The 23,613-nt window shown below is 43.9% G+C and overlaps 1 protein-coding gene across 2 annotated transcripts in view; it reads left to right on the plus strand.

The window, feature by feature from the left end:
- PGPEP1L (pyroglutamyl-peptidase I-like) overlaps positions 1-23,613 on the plus strand; it is a 76,682-nt gene that overhangs the window by 29,294 nt on the left and 23,775 nt on the right. The window contains exons 3-4 of one of the 2 annotated variants that reach the window (XM_005659775.3): positions 12,041-12,157; positions 13,168-13,411. In XM_005659775.3, the coding sequence (XP_005659832.1) occupies positions 12,041-12,157; positions 13,168-13,411 (361 nt within the window). The remainder of the gene's footprint in view (positions 1-12,040; positions 12,158-13,167; positions 13,412-23,613) is intronic. The other variant, XM_005659773.3, reaches the window with a different exon arrangement.

The raw sequence follows: 23,613 nt of genomic DNA on the forward strand, positions 1-23,613 counted from the left end.
CAGGGCACCTGGCAGTGATCCGGTCAAAGCCTCAGCTCCAGTGGTGCTGCTCTTCTATGGCCACAAACCTTACAAGAAACAAAAAACTGAGCAAGAGAATGTCAGCAAATCCTAAGGCCACAGAGATTATAGACCATAGTGACGTGGTGGGTGGTGACTCTGGGACTCCTCTACTAGAAATGGGCTAGGAAGGCCTCTCAGAGGATGTGACATTTTAGCTGAGACCCGAGTGACCAAGAGCAGCCACCCTGGGAAGTGGTCCAGGAGGAGGGAGGAGCTTCTGCTCAGACTGTGGGTAGCATCACAGAACCACAGTTCTGGAGCTGGAAGATGTGGAGAGGAAGTTGGAGGTGGTAGGGTTGTACCTTCACTTTGCACACCCAAGCTCCTTTGACTGTGTACATCTAGGTAATTAATAACTCAATCTGTAGGAGAAATGTTCTTCAAGGCTGAGATAACTTGGGGTTAATTTTTCCATCTGTAGTTCATTGGGGAAAAATCGCATGTGCTGAATGCATGAGGGTGCATTTCCACCCTGTTGCAGAGACAGAGTCAGTTGAGCAGACCTGAGGTTGAAGTTCTGTGTAGCTCAGAAAGTCTGGAGGGGAGTTCCTGTCATGTCTCAGAAGAAACAAATCTGACTAGCATCCATGAGGATGCAGGTTTGATCCCTGACCTCACTCAGTGGATTAAGGATCCTGCATTGCTGTGACTATGGTGTAGGCCAGCTCCAGTTCAATCCCTAGCCTGGGAACCTCCATATGCTGTGGGTGTGGCCCTAAAAATATAAAAAAGAAAGAAAGAAAGAAAAAAGAAAGTCTGGAGGATTTGACAGTCAGAGAACAATTGATTTTTACAGTCTCCCTTGTAAGAAGGACCATGTGACTAATGATCCTGTGCTGCTCAGCCACCTTGCCCCTGTCAAGAACATGAACTGCTGAACTTACAGCCTAAACAACTCTCCCTCCCAAAATCAACACCCTGGATTTTGCTTGTTATGAATCAGGTAGCCAGTGTGGTTAAGCCTCTGCTCCTGGCTGCATAGAAAACCTGGGGCCTCCATAGGTCTGGGGGCTGCAGGCAGAAGCCTGAATCTTCCCAGGCTTCCAGATAGGGACTCTCTGGAGCTGAGAGCACCATTGAAAAACCATGAGGTTATAGTGATATTCTTGGGACAAAGACCACTGGAGATGTATTCAGAGATTATAACCTCCAACCATGTCTATTTAAAAAGCAAATTCTTGGAGTTCTGGTTGTGGTGTAGCAGAGACGAATCCAACTAGTATTCGTGAAGATGCGGCTTTGATCCCTGGCCTCGCTTATTGGGTCAGGGATCCAGCATTGCTGTGAGCTGTGGTATACATTGCAGATGTGGCTCAGATTCCATGTTGCTGTGGCTGTGTGTAGGCTGACAGCTGCAATTATGATTCGACCCCTAGCCTGGGAACCTCCATATGCTGCAGGTGCCACCCTAAAAAAAAGCAAATAAATAAATAAAAAGCAAATTATAGGCGTTCCCTGGTGGCCTATTGAGTTAAGGATCCAGTGTTGTCACTGCTGTGGCTCTGATTACATTGGTGGTGTGGGTTTGATCCCTGGCCTGGGAACTTCTGCATGCCTCAGGCAAAGCCAAAAAATAAGTAAATAGCAAATTCTAGCAGCAGTCTCTAATGACCTCCCTTTCTAGCCAGATCTCTGCCAGATCTCTAGCAGACTCCCCTTGCTATTCTCTAGCTGGACAGAAGGACAATTCCCTCCTGTCCTTTCTCTCCCCCACTCAGACCTGTCCAGTCATACTAGGCTAAATGCAGCTGATGAGCTTATAAGTTGAAAGGTAATATTCCTGATACAGAAAAAGCTTTTATAAATAGACCAAAAAAAAAAAAAAGGTGAATGACCCTATAGAAGAGTAGGCCTAAGATACGAAAAGTCACTTGACAGAGAAAGGAATGCAAATGCTCTTACCCATGTGGAAATATGTTCAAACTTGCTCGTAAGAGAAAAGCAAATTAAAGCTAAGATCACATTGGCAAAAATCCAAAAGTTTGACAACTAGTGTGTGAGGCTGATGGGCACTGTCATACTTGGTTGGGGGGAATGCACCATAATAGAACCCCCATGGAGAGGAATTTGGCAGTCCTAGCAAAATGATATATGCATGCTCCAGCAATCCAGAAAATTTCTAGAAGTTCTCCCAAATATGTACTGGCAAAAATAAAAAATCTGCATAAAGTTGGAGAAAATGTATATAAGAGGGGGATGCCTAAATATAAGTCACATTTTGTTTATGAAAATTAAAAGGGGGAGGATAAATCATAAAACAAAAACATGGTTTCCTATGGAGGGGAAAACCAATGGAACTAGACTTCTTTCAGTAAAGCTTGTTCTGTAGATTTAACTGTGGAACCATGTAGAATATTTTCCATATTAACAAAACAGCATTAAGTTTTAGAAAAGGGATCCACAGAAATTTTGAGTAAATTAAGTTAAACTAACAATGTATCCAGTTAGTGACACAACCACACAGAGAGGAGCTATGATGAGTAGTTTTGAAACAGCAATTTAAGGACAAAAATCCAAAACCAAATAAAAAATATCTTAAAGTTTTCAGTACTCCTCTTGTTAAAGATGAAGATCGTAGTATTATTCTGAGACCATGGTGTGTAATGTGGGGTAAAGTGAAGTGTGCATGGAGGGACATTTGACATCTTGACCTCTGTGGTATTGGCAGTGGCTTTCCCTCAAACACAAAAAGCACTCCTGCACATGTTCAGACAGCCCCTACAGGGACAGTATCACTGTAGAGAGCCACTGCCAGACAGCAATAATACCTCGGTTGTAGAGATAAGAAATCTGAGGCTCTTAGAGTCAGTCATTTGCCCAAAGTCAAATGCATGAGGGGCAAATCTGGAATTGAACTGCATCCACCAGGCTCCAAGCCTTGTTTTTCTGACTCCATAATGCATTATGACCTCCAAGTTGATGCTGATACCACCTCTCCTTATCCTCTAGCTGCTCTGAGGACATTTACTATCCATGGTATTTCCCATCCATGGTAGGAACAGGACAACATAGTGCTTAGCCAAAGAAGGGACTCAAAAATTTTTGAAAAATGAGTGAATGAATGAAAATGAAAACAAAAACTGCCTTCTTTTCTACTTGGACAGAAAACTAGTAGGAAAAAAGAAAGAAGAAATGATTTCAAAGGAGAAGCCAGGGAGTCCCTGTTGTGGCTCAGCAGGTTAAGAACCCAACATAGTGTCTGTGAGAATGCAGGTCCAACCCCTGGCTTCACTCAGTGGGTTAAGGATCTGGTGTTGCCACAAGCTGTGGTGTAGGTCATTGTTGAAGCTCCTGGTATTGCCATGGCTGTGGCATAGACCAGCAGCTGCACCTCTGATTTGACCCCCAGCCCAGGAACTTCCATATGCCACAGGTTTGGCTATAAAAAGAAAAAGAAAGAAAGAAAGGAGGGAAGGGAGGGAGAAGCCAGAATCCAAGAGACATTCAGATGCCTCTGTGTCAGATGTCTTCAAGACCACCCTCAGGCTCCATGGTTCATCTGAATCAGGAATCAAAAAGCTGCTATGCTCACAGTTACAGTGTGCTACAGCAAAAAGATCCAGATTGAAATCAGCAAAGGAAAGGTGCAAGGACCAGGAAAGACCAGGCACAAGCTTCCAAGTGTCCAAGTGTCCTCTCTCAGTAGACTTGCATGGATATGTACATGTCACTCTCCCAGCAATGCCATGTGATAACACGTGAAGTGTTGTCCACCCAGGAAACTCATCTGAGCTTTGGTGTCCAGAGTTTTTATTGGATTCAGTCACATAGGTATGCAGTGCCTGCCTACCTGACTTCAGAGCTGATGTAGGCATCCACCATAAATCACACTGTTGGCATAAACTCTAATCAGACAAGCACAACATGACCCAAGGCCTTGGGCATATAAAAGCACTCTAATCAGACAGAACATCCCAAGAGCTCAGAGCTTTTCTTCCAGGAGCCAACCAAGGACCAGTCCTGAAGACAAGTGTTTCTTGGGAAATGCAGAGTTGGAGCAGTCCAGGCCTGATGGGTTAACCCTTTCCTGCCCTACCTCCTAAGCAGAGGTATGCGGGCCCACCCACTCCTTGTCCTCCAGTACTTCCCATATTGGCACCTTCTTGAAGATCCCAAATCATTTCCAAAATAGGGTTTCCAAGTTGATCTACTGGAGCACAGGATGAAAAATCAGAATTTCCATTGTTATGTTTCTTGAAATTTACTATTAAGTGTATAGTTCAGTACTGTTACATATATTCACACTGTTGTGCAACAGATATCTAGAACTTTTCATCCTGCAAAACTGACACCAAATTTACTCCTCCCCTCAAAGCCCTGATGACCATCATTGTACTTTCTGTCTCTAGGAGTTTGACCACTTTAGATCCCTCATATAAGTGGAATCATACAATATTTGTCTTTTTGTGACTGGCTTATTTCACTTAGTATAGAATATCACTCAGACTTTTTTATATGTTATAGAATGTGCCAGAATTTTCTTCCTTTCTAAGGCTGAATAATAGCCCATGTTTTGTATAGATTGCATTTTGTTTATTCATCATCAATGGATATTTGGATTGCTTCCTCTCTTCGCTGTTGTGAACAATGTTGCAGTGAACATGAGTGTGCAAATATCTCTTTGAGCTCTTGCTTTCAATTCTTTTGGCTATATATCCAGAAATAGTGTTGCTGGATTATATGGTAACTCTATTTTTAATATTTTGAGGAATACCCATACTGTTTTCCATAGCAGCTGTACCATTTTATATTCCCACCAACAGTGCCCAAGGGTTGCAATTTCTCCACATCCTTGCCGACACATGTTATTTTCTATTTTTTTCATTGTGGTCATCCTAATGGGTGTGTATTTCTATGTTTTTAGTCTATTGAAAAATTAAGTTAACCTTGACCAATGTTTCATAGCTAGACTGAAGTTGGCCTTGCTTTGTACCTCTTTAGGTCACTGGGCAGGCTTTGTATCCTGAAGGAAGAGGGAACATGTCACCCTTGGGGCAAGGGACACCATGGTGATAGAGAGGACATTCCTCTTTGAATTTTTTTTTTGTCTTTTTAGGGCTGTACCTGCGGCATATGGAGTTTCCCAGGCTAGGAGTCCAATCAGAGCTGTAGTTGCTGGCGTACACCACAGCCACAACAACCTCAGATCCGAGCAATATCTGTGACCTACACCACAGCTCACAATAACGCTTAATCCTGAACCCACTCAGGAAGGCCATGGATTGAACCTGCATCCTCGTGGATTCTACTCAAATTCATTTCCGCTGAGCCATGACAGGAACTCGCTTTGCATTGTTTTTAATTTATTACAATGTATTTCTGCCCACTTAACATGTTTCAGGATTATATTATCCAGTTTTAGTTAAACTTATCCTCAAATTATGATCAAACTATCATTACAAAAATGATCTTTCAAAAACCCACAGATAGAAGATAATGTGAATAATGAAAACCTGAACAAATGTGGGAAAACAGCCAAGTGACCCTTCTCCTACCCTCATCTGATCTCTCTCCTGGCCACATTTTTATGTGAGAACAATGACAATCTAATAAGAAATTGGCCAAAAAACAGGAAGAATTAAGAAAATCATTGGGAGTTCATCTTGTGGCACAGTGGGTTAAGAATCTGACTGCAGGGAGTTCCCATTGTGGCGCAGTGGGAACAAATCTGACTAGTAACCATGAGGTTTCAGGTTTGGTCCCTGGCCTCACTTTGGGTTAAGGATCCAGCATTGCCATGAGCTGTAGTGTAGGTTGAAGATGCAGCTCGGACCGGGCGTGGCTGTGGTGTAGGCCGGCAGCTGATTTGACCCCTAGGCTGGGAACCTCCACATGCTGTGAGTGTGGCCCTGAAAAGCAGAAAAAAAGAATCTGACTGCAGCGGCTCTGGTCACTGTGAAGGTGAGAATTTGATCCCCAGCCTGGTGCAGTGAGTTAAAGGATCTGGTGTTGCCTCAGGTGTGGGGGAGGCTGCAGGTGTGGCTCAGACTCAGTCACTGACCCGGGAACTTACAAATGCAGTGGGTGGGGCCAATAAAAAGAAAACCATTGAAAATATATATTCACATCCACTTTTTAACAGTCAAGCCCACTTGCCATGTGTACTGAGTCTAGAGACATGAAGACATCATGTCTAGGGAGTTTCTGTTGTGGCTCAGTGAGTTAAGAATCTGACTAATGTCCATGAGATTGTGGGTACAATCCCTGGTCTTGCTCAGTGGGTTAAAGATCCAACATTGCTATGAGTTGCGGTGTAGGTCACAAAAGAGGCTTGGATCTAGTGTAGCTATGGCCATGATGTAGACCGACAGCTGCAGTTCCGATTCAACCCCTAGCCTGGGAACTTCCATATGCCACAGGTGTGGCCGTAAAAAAAAAAAAAAAAAAAAAAAAAAAAAAGAAAAAGACAGCTAATGATAGTGTGTAGGTATGCCTGTGTGTGCATGTGTGCATGTGTGTACACTGAAATCTTTTATTAATAGAGGCATGTGAACAAAAATATTTGGAGACAGCTGCTACAGTTAGAAGATTAAGAATTATGAGGTCACTGTTTTTCATTACTGGATTTATCAGGCAAGAATGACCCAGTAGTTTGGAGGAATAAGCAAAGGATATTGGGAGCAGGCTGGGAAGTTGTCACATATGGAGAACGAACTTGGCATTGTTATGGGAAAGAGAGTGACCTGTAAATAATCCCAAGGTTTCCCAAACCACTGGTGAGATCTGTGGTCAGCCCTCAATAGTTGACTCCACTCTTGTGGTAACATCTCCTGTGTGACAATTCGCTGGAACTCCTCCATTGATTGATTGATTGATTGTCTTTTCTATGGCTGCACCTGCAGCATTTGGAGGTTCCCAGGCTAGGGGTCTAATTGGAGCTGTGGCTGCTGGCCTATACCACAGCAATGTGGGATCCAAGCTGCATCTGTGACCTACACCACAGCTCACGGCAACGTTGGATCCTTAACCCTCTGAGCAAGGCCAGGAATCGAAACTGCAACCTCATGGTTCCTAGTCAGATTCATTAACCACTGAGCCACGACAGGAACTCCCTCCCTTCTTTTAAACTTATCCTCGGTTTCCTCATCTCTAAAATGGTGACATAAGCAGGAAGACTGGGGTGAGATGCTGGGCATAGTGCCTGCACACAGTGAGGATGATCCAGGGGCAGCTAGTCTGACTACTGGACTATTTTATAGGCTTTAATAACCAGAAAAAAAGGAGTTCCCATCGTGGCTCAGCAGAAGTGAATCTGACTAGTGTCTGCGAGGATGCAGGTTTAATCCCTGGCCTCGCTCAGTAGATTAAGGATCCAGTGTTGCTGTGAGCTGTGGTGTAGGTCACAGACATGGCTCTGATCTGGCGTTGCTGTGGCTGTGGTGTAGGCCAGCGGCTATGCTCTGATTTGACCCCCAGCCTGGGCAATTCCATATGCCATGGGTGTAGCCCAAAAAGACAAAAACAACAACAAAAAAAAGTCACTATGAACATCTTATGAAGCATGTACAAAGAAATAAGAATCTCCCATAATTCTTCCCTCACTGGATGACCATTTTCAGCAATGTTTTTATTTCCATAAATGGCTATAGGAAACAGTTTGAAATCCTGATTTTTTTGTTCATTTGCTTGGCTGCACACACAGCAGGTGAAAATTCCTAGGTCAAGGATTGAATCTGCGCCACAGCTGTAACCAGAGCCAGAGCAGTGACAAAACCAGACCCTTAACTGGATGAGCCATGAGGGAACTCGCTGATTTTTTAAATTTATTAATGAGGGTTTTTTTTTGTTTGTTTGTTTTTTGTCTTTTTAGGGCCGTACCTTGGCACATGGAAGTTCCCAGGCTAGAGGTTGAATCAGAGGTACAGCTGCCAGCCTACTCCACAGCAACCCAAGATTCGAGCTGAGTCTTTAACCTACACCACAGCTTATGGCAATGCCAAATCCTTTAACCCACTGAACAAGGCCAGGGATCAAACCCCAGTTCCTTATGGGTACAGGTCAGGTTCGTTACTGCTGAGCCACGACAGGAATTCCCTTTTCATGGGTTCTGCTGTGTCAATTAATTCTTTGTAAAATCATTTTGAATGACAGTATTATTCTACACCAGTGGCTGTGCTATACTTAATATGTCAGACCTTCTGTCTCTTCTATGGCTTCTTCCTGCCCCTGGTGAGCCCCTCCCTAGCTCTGGCCTTAGTGTCTCTCTTTGTAGCACCTCTAGCCTGGATGGAGTGGGAGGGAGCCCAGGCCTGGCAAACACCACTTTCCACCTGAAGGCTCCCAGGTCCCTTCTAACCAGGTCAAGAAGTACCAGTTATCATTTCCTCTTCGATTGTCAGTCCCTGCATAGGTGTACCTAGGCACACAAGACCCTCAGCCAGAACCTAGCACAGAGGCTGCACATAGGAGAGCCTCATCCACATTGGGTGACTAATGGATAAGTGAGGTAAAGAAGAATGGAAGGATGGAGGGAAGGAGGGAGAGAAGGAAGGAGGAAGGAATGAAGGGAGGGAGGGGGGAAGGAAGGAAAGAAGGAAGGAAGGAAAGTAGGAAGGAAGGAAGGAGTAAAGGAAGAGAGGGCAGGAAAGAGGGGAGGGAGGGAGGCAGAGAAGGTAGTTTTATACACCTCCAAGCTCCTGCTATTCTTTTCCCGCACACACTCTTGCTTATTCTCCTAGCCATGGTCAGAGCCCCCTCCATGTAGCCTTCCTAGGCAGCATCTCCATGCACATGGTCTGGTTAACCTTCACAGCAACCCTCGCAAGGGAGGTACTCTTATTACTAAATTTTGCAGATAGGGAAATTGAGCATCAGGAAATTTCAATTATTTGCCCAAAGTCATGCAGTAGGGAGAGGATGAAAGGGTCTGGGCTCCCTCATAATCCCCTATTTGGGGGTTCTTACCTTCAGGCTTCCATAGCCCAGTAGGTGCCCAACACAGCCCTTGGAACCTGAACCAGGACTCTTGACATCACTTCCTGTCCCTAGTCTGTGTCTCCTCTGAGTCCTTTGACCCTCCAGGACACACCAAGCCTGGAGCAGGGGGCTGCATTGCAAGCACTCAGGGAGTTTTTCTTGAATGCCTGCATGAAGAATTGCTTTCCTGCTTCCCGGTGCTAGCCCCACACTCTCATTTAATAAGGAAAGGATCAGATTTTGGAAAAACAACAACCATTTTGCAATACCAGCTGGTGCCACAGCCTCAGTGGATTTGAAAAAAATTCAAGGAGCAACTGGTGTCTTCTTTCCTTCCTCCAATCCCTTTGTTAAACTGCCATGTGTTCCTGGCTACCAGATTTCTGATGCCATGGAGGTGGGAAGAAATGGGAGAAAGAGGCAGAAGGTGGGGCTCCCTACTTCCCCAGGACCTTTATGACTGGTGGGGTTCAGGCTTTTTGTGGGATGATGGGCCTGGCCTGGGTGCTCAGCACCCTGCCGAGCCTGGTCACTTCTCTGGCTGGAGCAAGACCCTGGATTCCACTTCAGTGAAGATTACCAGGCTCTGTCCCTGCCTCCTTGAGCACAAACACTTTGCAGTTCTAGCTAAGAAAGTGTGCCAGCCTAGAAAGCACAAACTCCTGGCTTTCTCTGGTCTGCACGGAACTGACACTCCCTTTGCTAAAACAACCAACCCTTCTTGGCAGAAAGGGTGGTGGCAGCCAGTGGCCTGCTGTCTGCAAATGCAGAATGTTCTCCTTGCTGTTTCTGACTGGCCCCCACTCATCAAATTCTAGCAAATACCACTTTCAATAAATCCCTCTTGCACTATATTCTCAAATTAATATGGATTAATTATAAGTATTAATTCCTCACATAAAACTTTAATTATGTGCCATATGCTGGGCTGGGCAATTTTTGTGAATCCTTTAATATTTGTGAAAACCTCTCCAACTTTTGATTATGTCCATTTCATAGATGAGAAAACTGAGGTTCAGCAAGGCTAAATAACATGCCCAAGTCTGCTCAGTGAAGGGTGGCAGAGCCAGGTCTCAAACCTGAGTCTTTCTGAATCCAAGGCCTATGCTTTTCCCTGAAGCACTATAGTTGGGGTCTGGCTTTGCCTGTGCCCCCTTCTTCCCTGTACCCTCCTCATTCCAGGCATAAGCTGCTGCTGAGCACCAGTTTGGCTTATTTTTTGTAAAATGACATTGTCTGCCATCGGTTACAGTGTAGACCGCCCTGGACACTGTGTGTGTGTGTGTGTGTGTGTGTGTGTGTGTGTGTGTGTGTGTGTGTTTGGGGGGGGAGAGTTGTTAGAAAACTTGCTTCAGAGAACAGTGTCCACATGAGGCAGTGCCTGACTTGCCATGGTTGCAGGTTGGAAAAAATTCCTCATCCCAAATCAGGTTCTGACTTCAGTTCCAGGTTGGCTGTGTCACTTTCAAACACTATGATGAGCTGGATGGACGAACTGGCATGTATCTGAAATTCAGTTAGGCTTCATATCATTACCAACCAGAAGCTCCTCTGTATTGGTCAGCTCAGGCTGCTATAACAACATACCATAGGCTGAATGACTTCAACATCCATTCATTTCTCATAGTTCTAGAGGCTGGAAGTCCAAGATCAAGGCACCAGCAGATTTGGTTCCCCTCCCCCTCATGACAGAGCCAAAGGTGACCCCATAATCATGCCTTCCAGCCCCATTCCCTAAACTGGGAGCATTCTGGAGGGGCTGGGGCTCAACCTCACTCATTCCCCTCAGGACAGTGGGCCAAGATGGCATCACAAGACCTAAGAGCCCTTTGATTTGTCTGGTTCTTAGAATATCCACCTGGAAGCTCAGCCTGCTGCCTCCCTGACCCTCTAGGCCTCTGTTCCGCATGACCCTCCTTTCTTCCTCCCCCTGCCAGAGTCAGGCAAGTGAATTCTTCTTCAAGGCCCCAGTGGGGATGTGGCATTTCCTTTCAGAAGATAACAAAGCTTGAGCTGGTCCAGGGAACTGGGCATCTGAATGGGTGTCTGCAGGATAAAGCAGGGCCCCTCAGGAAGGCTGAGCTGGTCGAGGACAGACCTGAGACACTAAAGGTTGGCCTAAATGCCCTCCTCCTAGATGAGAGCGGCACAGGCAGATCAACATCTGGGCATATCATCCCTGCCTATCTCCTCCAAAGCCTAGGACAGGGCAGTGGAATCAGCCACCTTTAACCTTTGAGCAGGCCTGACAGCCCTGGCTTTACCCTTTATACAAGGATGTGTGCTCCTGGATTCCTGAAAGGCCAGGAAAGGGAGTGAGGAAAAAAAGAAGCATTAATCCCAAACCATCTTGGTTATGAGAACAGCTCCTGGAGCATGGAAAGGACGTGGCCTTTTCAGAAATGACCTTTGTGTCTCTGATTTAACTTTTACCAACAGTGAAATGTACATCTCTAAGGTCTCACTTTCCTGGTTTTCTTCCTTCTAAACTCTCTTCCATTTCTTCCCTTAAAAGAGGACACTCCTGACCTTGAGTTTTTTTTTTTTCACAGTCCTGGTTCTCTTCTCCCTATGTTTGTTCTCTCTCTCCCCTACACCCCTCAAATCTCATTTAAACCCATGTCTTTTGTTGCCCTGACTTACCTGAGTCTTCCCATAAGCCTCTTTGTGAGCTCCAGACACACAGAGCCAAGATTGAATCCGCAACCTCATGGTTACTAGTCGGATTCGTTAATCACCATTTGTGTACTTCAAGTTCAGCTGGTCTAGGATCAACCCTGTGATACCCCCCAGTACACCTCCACTTTTAGGGAGATGGCTCTGACTCATTAGCTCCTTGTACAGAACCCTTCAGTGCCCCTGTGGTACGTGCACCTTGATGGGAGCAGCTATGTGGGGCAGGAACCATGGCCCCCCTCACCACTGTATGAGCTCCTTGAAGGCAGTGTCCAGGCCCACAGAAGACCCCTAGGAGTGGTCTGGATGACCCTGACATCAGCTTTTCAAGAACTCCCTTTGAGCCTCCATCAAGCAAGGTGAGTTCACCAGCTTCTTTCTGCAGGAACTCTCCAAGCTAGGCCTGGGGAGTGATGTGGAGCTGAGGATTCTTCAGCTACCAGTGGATTACAGGGAAGTGAAGCAGAGGGTCACCAGAATCTGGGAAGATCTTCAACCGCAAGTAAATGATAGGGAGGCAGTGGGGCTCAGGGAAAGGTGCTGATGATGTGGTGGAGACCCAGAGCCTGTGACCCCCCTGGACCCTGGTTCTTGGGTGGATGGCTGAAGTGTACCTTACCCCTATATCCCAGCAGCAGGGTCCCATACAATTTTGTAAGATCCTATTTGTCAAAGTTTAAGGTGAAATACAGAGTAGATCTTGGAATAAGACTCTGGAGAGAGAGAGAAGGAGAAGAAATGGAAGTTTTTTCCCCAGCCAGGACTCAAAGATAGTTTCCACCTGACAGAGAGACCCTTGGGTTAGGTCCTAGCCAGGCCCTTGCAAGCCAGATGTGTTATGTGGTGGGCCTAGAGGGAAGGACATTTTGGACCTAGAATAGCAGTTGGAGGGTGGCCCCTATCAGGAGGTGGAAGAGTGACCCATCTGGGAAGGGTCCATCTTTGTCACTCCCAACCTATCATATCTGAACAAAATTACTATATAGGAAGGTGGTACAAATATCCCCAAAATAATGAAGAACAGATGATGAGATTAACAAAAATTATATCAGTAAAGCATTAAAGAGGACATCCCAAATGTTTTGATAAAACAATCAGCTATATTTTCAAAGAGGAAAAATAATCCGCTCAAAAAATCTAACGTTTTATTAGACTGTTACTAAATTCCTGTATTACGTGTTTCATAAAAGTGATGGAAGAGTCCAGAAAGGCTAAGCTGGGATAGTCTTAGATACCAGCTGGACTACCAGGGGCAAAAGGGAACATGCTACCTGGTAAGAATAATTTGAAATATAAACGTTTTAAAATTAGATGCCACATGGGTTTCCATCCAGCTGTTTTTTGTTCCAGCACATTCTTCGTAGGAAGGGGGCAAGGGATGGGGGTTTTGCTGGCATATTTGGGGTGTGTATGAGAGATGTCTTGCACCCCGGAGCTCTTCCTCTGTGCTGTTTGGGTAGCAGAGAAGACCTCAATTTCCCTAATTCCCTGCCGCCACGTGTGTTCACACAGCTCACAGTGCACGTAGGTGTTGACCCCGCAGTTAAGGCCATATTTTTGGAGCAGCGAGGCAAGAACCGGGGCTACCGCGATGCGGACATCCGAGGCTTCCGGCCAGAGCGAGGCGTGTGCCTTCCAGATGGCCCGGAAGTGATTGTATCCAGGGTCGACATGAAGGCGGTCAGCAGGCGAGTGGCGGTGGAGGGCGTGGCGGTGGCTTTCTCTGGAGATGCGGGCAGGTGCGTTGCGTCGCTGGGTAAGTAGGGGAGGAGGAAGAGCTGCAGTGGCCTCTGATCAGCCTTTTTCTGAGGTTGTGCCATCCATTGCAGTGCAGCTGGGCACTTGGTCGCGTGGTGCGGCCCAGAATCACCCTGCAGTGCCGCTGCTCACTCCTGAACAGGTCTGGTTCCAGGGCCGTCTCCAGCTCACCCGCCTTTGGTGGCTGGCAGAGGAGAAGAGGTGGGAGGGGGTGTGAGAGCCTCTAACATTTCGTGGATGCTTTATTTTTCTTTATTTGCCGCCAAAGTTATGAATTAACTGCCCCAGATAAAGATTAATTTACCTTTGTTTTTCCAGATTCTTACCTCCAGGAGGTGGTTTCTCCTCCCTCCAAAGAATGATGTACAAATTGTTACTGAATTAAGTCATGCACCCTGCTTAGACCTTGGTTCAGCTTTGGCGGGTTCTTTTTCCCTTTAGGTTTCAGCCTTATTCAGGAGCCAGAGAATGGAGAGCAGATCTAAGTTCACAGATCAACTTCTCCCCCACCTGGCAAGAGAGATTTAATTTTAAAGAACAAAAGCAAAGTTGCCGAGGGGTGGGGGGGTGGAGTTCCCATTGTGGCGCAACAGAAATGAATCGGATTGGGAACCGTGAGGTTGTGGGTTCCATCCCTGGCCTGGCTCAGTGGGTTAAGTATCTGGCATGGCTGGCTGTGGCTGTGGCTGTAGGCTGGCAGCTGTAGCTCCAGTTGGACCCCTAGCTTAGGAACCTCCATATGCTGAGAGTGTAGCCCTAAAAAAAAAGGAGAGAAAGTGAGGCTAATATTTGGGAGGCATATGCATTAATCTACCTGGGAAGGGGCAGGGCTTTTTTGAGGGAGCCAGATGCCACCCCCTTTTTATCCTTTTTGGTTTTTTTTTGTTTTCATTTTTTTTTTTTTTTTTGTCTTTTTGCCATTTTATTGGGCCACTCCCACGGCATATGGAGGTTCCCAGGCTAGGGGTCTAATCATGTCTGGTCATGGCCACTGGTAGGTGTGTCATCTAATATGCTAATGTAGTAAAAAATCAATGTATAATGAGACCCAGGGTGTGTTGGAGGCCGGATTGGTGGCTATCTTGGTGGCAGCTGGTTCTTTGTGGTTTTTTATTTGTAGCTTCTTTTCCTATCTCTGGACCCTTTAACTCCTGCTAAAGGTGGGGTGTGGCAGGTTTTGAGCAAGGACACTCCTGCCAAAGATGCGGGTTGGAGGTTGTGAGTAAAGACCTGGAGTAGTTCTGACAACAAAATCCCTCCTTTCCTTGAGGGATGCTTGTTGCCAAAACTCTCCCTCACCCTCTGTCCACCGGTGCCAAATAGAAATGTGGAGACAGAGTTTGGGGCAAAGGAGGAAAAAATAGTTTTATTGCTTTGCCAGGCAAAGGAGGCCACAGCAGGCTAATGCCCTAAAGACTGTGCCCTCTCTTTGGAGAGATTAGGAAGTGGCTTTATAGTTTGGAAGTAGAAAATAGGACCACAGATAAGGATCAGGGTAGAGGTGTTTGGTGGCTTCAGGACTGGATCTGGTGGTCCTTTTCTCTTGTTTTCATTCCTTGGGGGTTTTAGTTCTGTAGAAGAACTCAAAGATATTATTGTGTATATTCCCTGAAAATGAACTAGAGTCTGCCCCAAGTTTGCACTATTGTCTCTTGAATGTGCCTCTCTGTTCCCCTCTCTCCCCTGCTTAGCAACTGTTTGAACCTGCCCTTTGGAACTCAGGGAAGGTCATGGAGGCTGAAGCTTATTCCCTTAAAACAAGAAATGGGGGACTCAGAAAGGCTTGTGTTCAGGAGTCCCATAGGGCCCTGTTTGATTTCACACTGAAGGGCAAAGTTCTGAAGCTGCTTTCTGCTGAATTTGGGCATGGTTTTCCCCTGGATTAGAGGATTAGAGCTATCCCGACTAGCCTAAAGTAAGTCTAATTGTTGCCAGGCTGTAGTCTCAGGTGCTTGTACCCTTGTATTAGTATCATCAGAAGTTTGATGGCTTCAACCTGTTTACTAAGGAAGCTGACAAGGCAGTTAAGGAGACAAAGCCTGAAGATAAGCAGGAGGATAATAGCAATTAGTGGGGCCGAGGAATGGTAGAAACCAAGTTAAGCTAGGGAGGCTCTGACGATATTCTGGAGAGAGATCTGGTCTGGCCTTTGTGTGTTGTATCTGTCAACTGGAAAAACAGGTACAACCCAAAAGATGAGAATTATGTTAAAGCAGACAAAACTAAGGCTTTAAGCCTGGACACAGAATCTCAGATCTGTGAGAGACTGCTCTGAAGAGGCAAGGTAGACAGGACAGGATATATAGGAGTTTTCGCAACAAAGACTAGGTAGTTGGAACATCAAAATATTACTGTTAATGAAAGGAAACCAGATATTTCAAGGTAAGGAACTTAGTGCTTTTCCGTATATGGGAAGGTGCAGGAGTCTGGGCTCATTGAAATCTTTCCTTTGGTATGCACCTGTTGACTTAAAAAAAAAAAAAAATGCACAGCCTGAAAGTTGAGAGTTAAGTTTTACTTGGGGCAAAAGTAGGAATTAAGCCAGGGAGACAGCATCTAAGGTAGCCCTGAAAAACCCTCTTCAAGGAGGAGCGGGGGGAGCTAGGATACATAGGAATTTTTGCAACAAAGAGCAGGTAGCAGGAGCAAAAGAGATCTGGGCTCACTGAATTGATTCCTTTGATATGAACCTCAACTATCTGGGCCAGTTTTGACAGCCCTGGATTGGGGGGTGGGGGCTCACAGGCTCACCCTTGGAGGTGGCTGTATTGGCAGATGACTGTGACATTCTTTGTTTAGAGATAGCTCTGAAATACCGCCCCAAAGAGGAGAGTGGGAATATCAGGGAATGATAAAGGTGAGGGGGAGAAGTGCGTGCAGCCTTACACACACACACACACACACACACACACACACACACACACACACACACACACACACATTCTACAAAAGTTTGTTACTGGTCTCATGAGGTTTACTACCAGTCACAAGGAGCAGACAGCACCACGAAGAATTTTAGTCTTTTTCTAGATATGAGAAGATGCAAGAATTGGGCACATAAAATCTTCTCCTAAAAAGTATCTGACTATCCAAAGACCTGTTCTTCCAGTTTTCCCAGAGCACAGAGTACTTCATTCCTGATTTCCATCCTGAGCTCTGCTCAGGGGATACTGCTGGTTAGCAGCTGCAGTGGCTCATGATTTAATCCATGTAGAGGCAGATAGCAAGTGATGGCAAGTGCCAAACTCCAGTTCACACACCCCAGCTATCTGGGGCCAGTATCCTGTGTTTTCTCATTCTGAGTCTCCTCATGGTGCCTGTTGGTGGGGGGTTTGGGGAAGGGGGGCAGTGGCTGCAGCAGTTGGCTACTGGAACATCCTGTTTCAATCCTGAGTTCCCTCAGGGCTGTACCATCTTGGAGGCTGTAATGTGATGGCTTGATGGCTCCAATATCCTTTGTTTACTGATATAGCAGGCAATATTTTTCACTCACATATCTATGCAACCATTGAGCTTGCTCATATATCTCTGTTATGTTTACTTCAGTTGACCTGAGTTACCGACATAAGTGTAGCAGGTTTTATTAATAATTGCGCAGACTCCCCCTTGCTCAGCCAGGAGGTAGTCAAGGGCTAACCTATTGTCCAGAACAACATTTGCTAATGAATCCAAAGAAGTACAAAGTCCTTGTAAGGCAACAGCAGTATTTTTAGACATCTTCAAGGGCCCAGGTGAGATTTTGTAAAGTGATTTCGTGGTATGTAAAACCTCCCCAGGGGACCCCCTAGTCCAAGAGCAATCCCTCCTCTTGTCAGAATGAATACCTATTGCCCTTTTGTCTCAGGGCTGGGTGATATCATGAATGGTTATAACTGGTTTCCCAGAACTTAGCTGGCCTAGTGTGCATTGTGCACAAATTGGGCATCATCTAGACAAGGATAGATTAGAGCCCAACCTGGAGGAGTTGGGGTTCTTTTTTCTTTTTTGGAGGGTTTTTTTTTTTGTATTTTTTAATTAAAAAATTTTATTATAGTTGATTTATAATGTTCTGACAATTTCTGCTGTACAGCAAAGTGACCCAGTCTCTCTCTCTCACACACACATGTGTATATACACGTTCTTTTTTTATATTATCTTCAATCATGTTCCATCACAGTGATTGGATATAGTTCCCTGTGCTATAGAGTAGGACCTCATTGCTTATCCATTCTAAATGTAATAGTTTTCATCTCCTAACCCCAAACTCCCAGTCCATCCCTCTCTCTCCCCTCCCCCCAGAAACCACAAATCTGTTCTCCATGTCTGTGAGTGAGTCTTTCTGTTCTGTAGATAGGTTAATTTGTGCCATATTTTAGATACCACGTGTAAGTGATATCACATATCATTTGTCTTTCTCTTTACTTCACTTAGTATGACAGTCTCTCCTTCCATCCATGTTGCTGCAAATGGTATTATTTTGTTGTTTTTTTTCACAGCTGAGTAGTATTCCATTGTGTGTACCACATCTTCTTAATGCATTCATCTGTTGATGGGCATTTAGGTTGTTTCCATGTCTTGACTATTGCGAATAGTGCTGCAATGAATACAGAGTTGTGTGTGTCTTTTTGAATTATAGTTTTGTCCAGATATATGCCCAAGAGTGGAATTAGTGGGTCATATGATAGTTCTATAAATAGTTTTCTGAGGAACCTCCATATTGTTTTCCATAGTGGTTGTACCAATTTATATTCCCACCAACAGTGTAGGAGGGTAACCTTTTCTCCTTCTCTTCAGCATTTGTTATTTAAATACTTTTTTTTTTTTTTGTCTTTTTATGGCTGCAACCCTCAGCATATGAAGGTTCCCAGGCTATGGGTCCAATGGGAGCTATAGCCAACTACTGCAGCCACAGCAACTCAGGATCCAAGCCATGTCTGTGACCCACACCACAGCTCACAGCAACATGGGATCCTTAACCCACTGAGCAAGGCCCAGGATAGAACCCACAACCTCATGGTTCCTAGTCGGATTCGTTAACCACTGAGCCATGACTGGAACTCCTAAATACTTATTATGATGGCCATTCTGACTACTGTGAGGTGGTACCACATTGTAGTTTTGATTTGCATTCCTCTAATAATTAGTGATGTTGAACATTTTTTCATGTGCCCGTTGGCCATCCACATGTCTTTGGAGAAATGTCTATTTAGGTCTTCTGCCCATTTTGCGATTGGGTTGTTTGTTTTTTTGTTGTTGAATGGTATGAGTTGTTTGTATATTTGGAAGATTAAGCCCTTGTCAGTTGCATTATTTGCAACTATTTCCCACACTCTGTAGATTGTCTTTTCAGCTTTTTGTTTGTTTGTCTTTTTAGGGTTGCACTCTTGGCATATGTTAGTTTCCATGCTAGGAGTTGAATCGGAGCTGTAGCTGATGGCCACAGCCACAGCAATGCCAGATTTGAGCTGCTTCTTTGATCTATACCACAGCTTATGGCAACACCAGATCCTTAACCCACTAAGCAAGGCCAGGGATTGAACATGTATCCTCATGGATACTCGTTGGATTTGTTAGCACTGAGCCACAATGGGAACTCCTGATTTTTCTTTTCTTTCTTCTTCTTCTTTTTAATGGTTTACTTTGGTGTGCAAGAGCTTGTAAGTAACTTGATTAGGTCTCATTGGTTTATTTTTGTTCTTATTTCTATTGTCTTGGGGGACTGACTTAAGAAAACATTTATATGGTTGATGTCAGAGAAGATTTTGCCTATGTTATCTTCTAGGAATTTTATGGTGTCCTGTCTTATGTTTAAGTCTTTAAACTATATATATATATATATATATATATATATATATATATATATATATTTTTTTTTTTTTTTTTTTTTTTGTCTTTTCCAGGGCCGCACCCACAGCATATGGAGGTTCCCAGGCTAGGGGTCTAATTGGAGCTGTTGCTGCTGGCCTACTCCAGAGCCACAGTAAAGCCAGATCCCAGCCCCATCTGCACGACCTAGACCACAGCTCACAGCAACACCAGATCCTTAATCCACTGAACAAGGCCAGGGATTAAACACGCAACCTCATGGTTCCTAGTCGGAGTCATTGACCACTGAGCCATGAAGCAAATTCCAAGTCTTTAAGCCATTTTGAGTTTATTTTTGTGCATTTTGTGAGGGTGTGTTCTAGTTTCATTGATTTACATGCAGCTGTCAAGTTTTGCCTGTACCACTTGCTGAAAGAGACTGATTTTTTTCCACCTTTATATTCTTGCCACCTTTGTCGAAGATGAATTGACTATAGATGTCTGGGTTTATTTCTGGGCTTGCTATCCTATTCCATTGATTTGTATATCTGTTTTTGTACCAGTACCACACTGTCTTGATTACTGTAGCTTAGTCGTATTGCCTTAAGTCTGGGAGAGTTATTCCTCCTGCTTGGTTTTTTTCCCTCAAAATTGCTTTGGCAATTCTGGGTCTTTCATAGTTCTGTATACATTTTTGGATTGTTTGTTCTAGTTCTGTGAAAAATATCATGTGTAATTTGATAGGGATCACATTAAATCTGCAGATTACTTTAGGTAGTATGGCCATTTTAACTATATTAATTCTTCCAATCCAGGGAGCATGGGATATCATTCCATGTCTTTGAATCCTCTTTAATTTCCTGGATAAATATTTTATAGTTCTCAGTGTGTGAGCCTTTTACTCCGTAGTCAAGTTTATTCCAAGGTATTTAGTTTTTTGGTGCAATTTTGTTTTATTTTATTTAATTAATTTATTTATTTGTCTTTTGTCTTTTTACTCTTTTTTTTTTTTTTAAGGGCCACACCCATGACACATGGAGGTTTCCTGGCTAGGGGTCTAATTGGAGCTACAGCTGCCGTCCTACGCCGCAGCCACAGCAATGCAGGATCCCAGCCATGTCTGTGACCTACACCACAGCCCACAGCAATGCCAGATCCTTACCCCACTGAGCGAGGCCAGGGATCGAACCTGCAACCTCGTGGTTCCTGGTCAGATTCGTTTCCGCTCTGCCACGATGGGAACTCGTCTTTTGTCTTTTTAGAGCCGAACCTGCAGCATATGGAGGTTCCCAGGCTACAGGTCGAATTGAGGCTGTAGGTGCTGGAACCACAGCAACATGGGGTCCAAGCCACATCTGCGACCTACACCACAGCTCACAGTAATGCCAGAACCTCAACTAGGCAAGGCCAGGGATTGAACCCACGTCCTCATGGATTCTAGTTGGGTTCATTAACCACTGAGCCAGGGAACTCCTGGTGTGATTTGAAAAGGTATTGTTTTTATATTCCTTTTCTAATGTTTGATTGTTAGTATACAGATATGCAATCAATTTCTGAATGTTAATCTTGTATCCTGCTACTTTGCTGAATTTGTTGATCAGTTCAAGTAGTTTTCATATGGAGTCCTTAGGATTTTCAATATAGTATCATGTCATCTGCATATAGTGACAGTTTTACTTCTTCTCTTCTAATTTAGATACCTTTTATTTCTTTTGTTTGTCTGATTGCTGTGGCTAGGACTTCAACACTATGTTGAATAAAAGTGGTTAGAGTGGGCATCCTGGTCTTGTTCTAGATTTTAGTGGAAGGCTTTCAGCTTTTCTCCATTGAGTATTGTATTGGTTGGCTATGGATATGTCATAAATGACTTTTTTGGGGGGGGTCTTTTCAGGGCTTCACCCATGGCATATGGCAGTTTCCAGGCTAGGAGTCAACTTGGGATCTGAGACGTGTCTGTGGCCTACACCATAGCTCACGGCAATACCAGATCCTAATCCGCTGAGTGAGGTCAGGGATCAAACGTGCATCCTCATGGATACTGAATGGGTTTCTTATCCCTGAGGCACAACTGAAACTCTCTAAATGGCTTTTATTATGTCAAGATATGTTCCCTCTATATTCACTTTGGTAAGAGTTTTTATCATGAATGGATGTTGGATTTTATCAAATGCTTTTATTTTTTAGTACTTCATGAATTTTATTACATTTATAGTTGTACACTGACCAGCACAACCAAATTTTATAGCATTTCCATCCCAAACCCCTAGCATCCCCCCACTCTCCAACCTGTCTCATTTGGAAACTGTAAGTTTTTCAAAGTCTGTGAGTCAGTATATGTTCTACAGAGTTCATTGTGTCCTTTTATTAGATTCCACATGTGAGTACAGCATTTGGTGTTGGTGTCTCACTGTCTGACTTCACTTAGTATGGTAATTTCTATGGTCCATCTATGTTGCTGCAAATGCTGTTATTTCTTTCCTTTCAATGACTGAGTAATATTCCATTGTATATAGTGCAGCAATGAATATTGGAGTACATGTGTCTTTTTGAGTCATGGTTTTCTCTGGATAGATGCCCAGGAGTGGGATTGCTAGATCAAATGGGAGTTCTATATTTAGTTTTCTGAGGCATCTCCATCCTGTTTTCCACAGTGGTTGCACCAATTTACATTCCTGCCAACAGAGTAATAGGGTTCCTTTTTCTCCACACCCTCTCCAGCACTTACTGTTTGTAGACTTTTTGATGATGGCCATTCTGGCTGGGGTAAGGTGGTACCTCATAGTGGTTTTGATTTGCATTTCTCTAATAATGAGTGATGTTGGACATCTTTTCATGTATTTTTTGGTCATCTGTAGGTCTTCTTTGGAGAACTGTCTGTTAAGATCTTCTGCCCATTTTTGGATGGGGTTGTTTGTTTTTTTGGTATTCAGAAGGTGTTAATACATTTTGGAAGAAATAGCAACAACAACAACAACAACAACAACAACAAAAGACAAAAAGACAAAAGACAAAAAAAATAAAATAAATTTTGGAGATTAATACCATGTCAGTTGATTCATTTGCAAAGATTTTCTCCCATTCTGTGGGTTGTCTTTTCATTTTGTTTAGGGTTTCCTTTGCTGTGCAGAAACTTTTAAGTTTAATTAAGTCCCATTTATTTATTTTTGTTTTTATTGTCATTACTCTAAGAGGTGGATCTGAGAAGATGTTGCTATCCTTTATGTCAGAGAGTGTTTGGCCTATGTTTTCCTCTAAGAGTTATAGTGTCTGGTCTTATATTTAGGTCTTTAATTCATTTTGAGTTTATTTTTGTGTATGGTGTTAGGAAGTGTTCTAATTTCATTCTTTTACATGTGGCTGTCCAGTTTTCCCAGCACCACTTTATGAAGGGACTGTCTTTTCTCCATTGTATGTTCTTGCCTTCTTTGTCATGGATTAGTTGGCTGTAGGTGCTTGGGTTGAATTCTGGGCTTTCTATCCTGTTCCACTGATCTACATTTCTGTCTTTGTGCCAGTACCATACAGATTTGATGACTGTAGCTTTGTGGTATAGTCTGAAGGCAGGGAGCCTGATTCCTCCAGCTCCATTTTTCTTTCTCAGGGTGGCTTTTGCCATTCTGGGTCTTTTGTATTCCTAAACAAACTTTAAGATATTTTGTTCGAGTTTTGTGAAACATGTCCTTGGTACTTTGATAGGGATTGCATTGAATCTGTAGATTGCCTTGGGTAGTATCGTCATTTTGATAATATTGATTCTTCCAATCCAAGAGCATGTTATGTCTCTCTGTCTGTTTGTGTCATCTTTGATTTCTTTCATCAGCGTCTTATAATTTTCAGAGTACAGGTGTTTTGTCTCTTTAGGTAGGTTTATTCCTAAGTATTTTATTCTTTTTGATGCAGTGGTAATTTCTCTGATCTTTCATTGATAGCATATAGAAATGCGGTCGATTTCTGTGTATTAATTTTGTATCCTGCGACATTGCCAAATTCATTGATGAGCTCTAACAGTTTTCTGGTGGTGTCTCTAGGATTCTCTAGGTATAGTGTCATATCATCTGCAAATAGTGATAGTTTTACTTCTTCCTTTCCAGTTTGAATTCTTTTTATTTCTTTTACTTCTCTGATTGCTGTGGCTAGGACTTCCAAAACTATGTTGAAGAGTATTGGCGAAACAGACATCCTTGTCTTGTTCCTGATCTCAGTGGGAATTCTTTTAGGTTTTCACCATTGAGAATGATGTTTGCTGTGGGTTTGTCATATATGGCCTTTATTATGTTGAGGTAGTTTCCCTCTATGCCCACTTTCTGAAGGGTTTCTATCAGAAACGGGTGCTGGATTTTGCCAAAGGCTTTTTCTGCATCTATTAAGAGGATCGTATGGTTTTTATTCAGTTTGTTAATGTGGTATGCTGCATCC

The sequence above is a fragment of the Sus scrofa genome, chromosome 1, assembly GCF_000003025.6.
Source record: "Sus scrofa isolate TJ Tabasco breed Duroc chromosome 1, Sscrofa11.1, whole genome shotgun sequence".
NCBI classification, from domain to species: Eukaryota; Metazoa; Chordata; class Mammalia; order Artiodactyla; family Suidae; genus Sus; species Sus scrofa.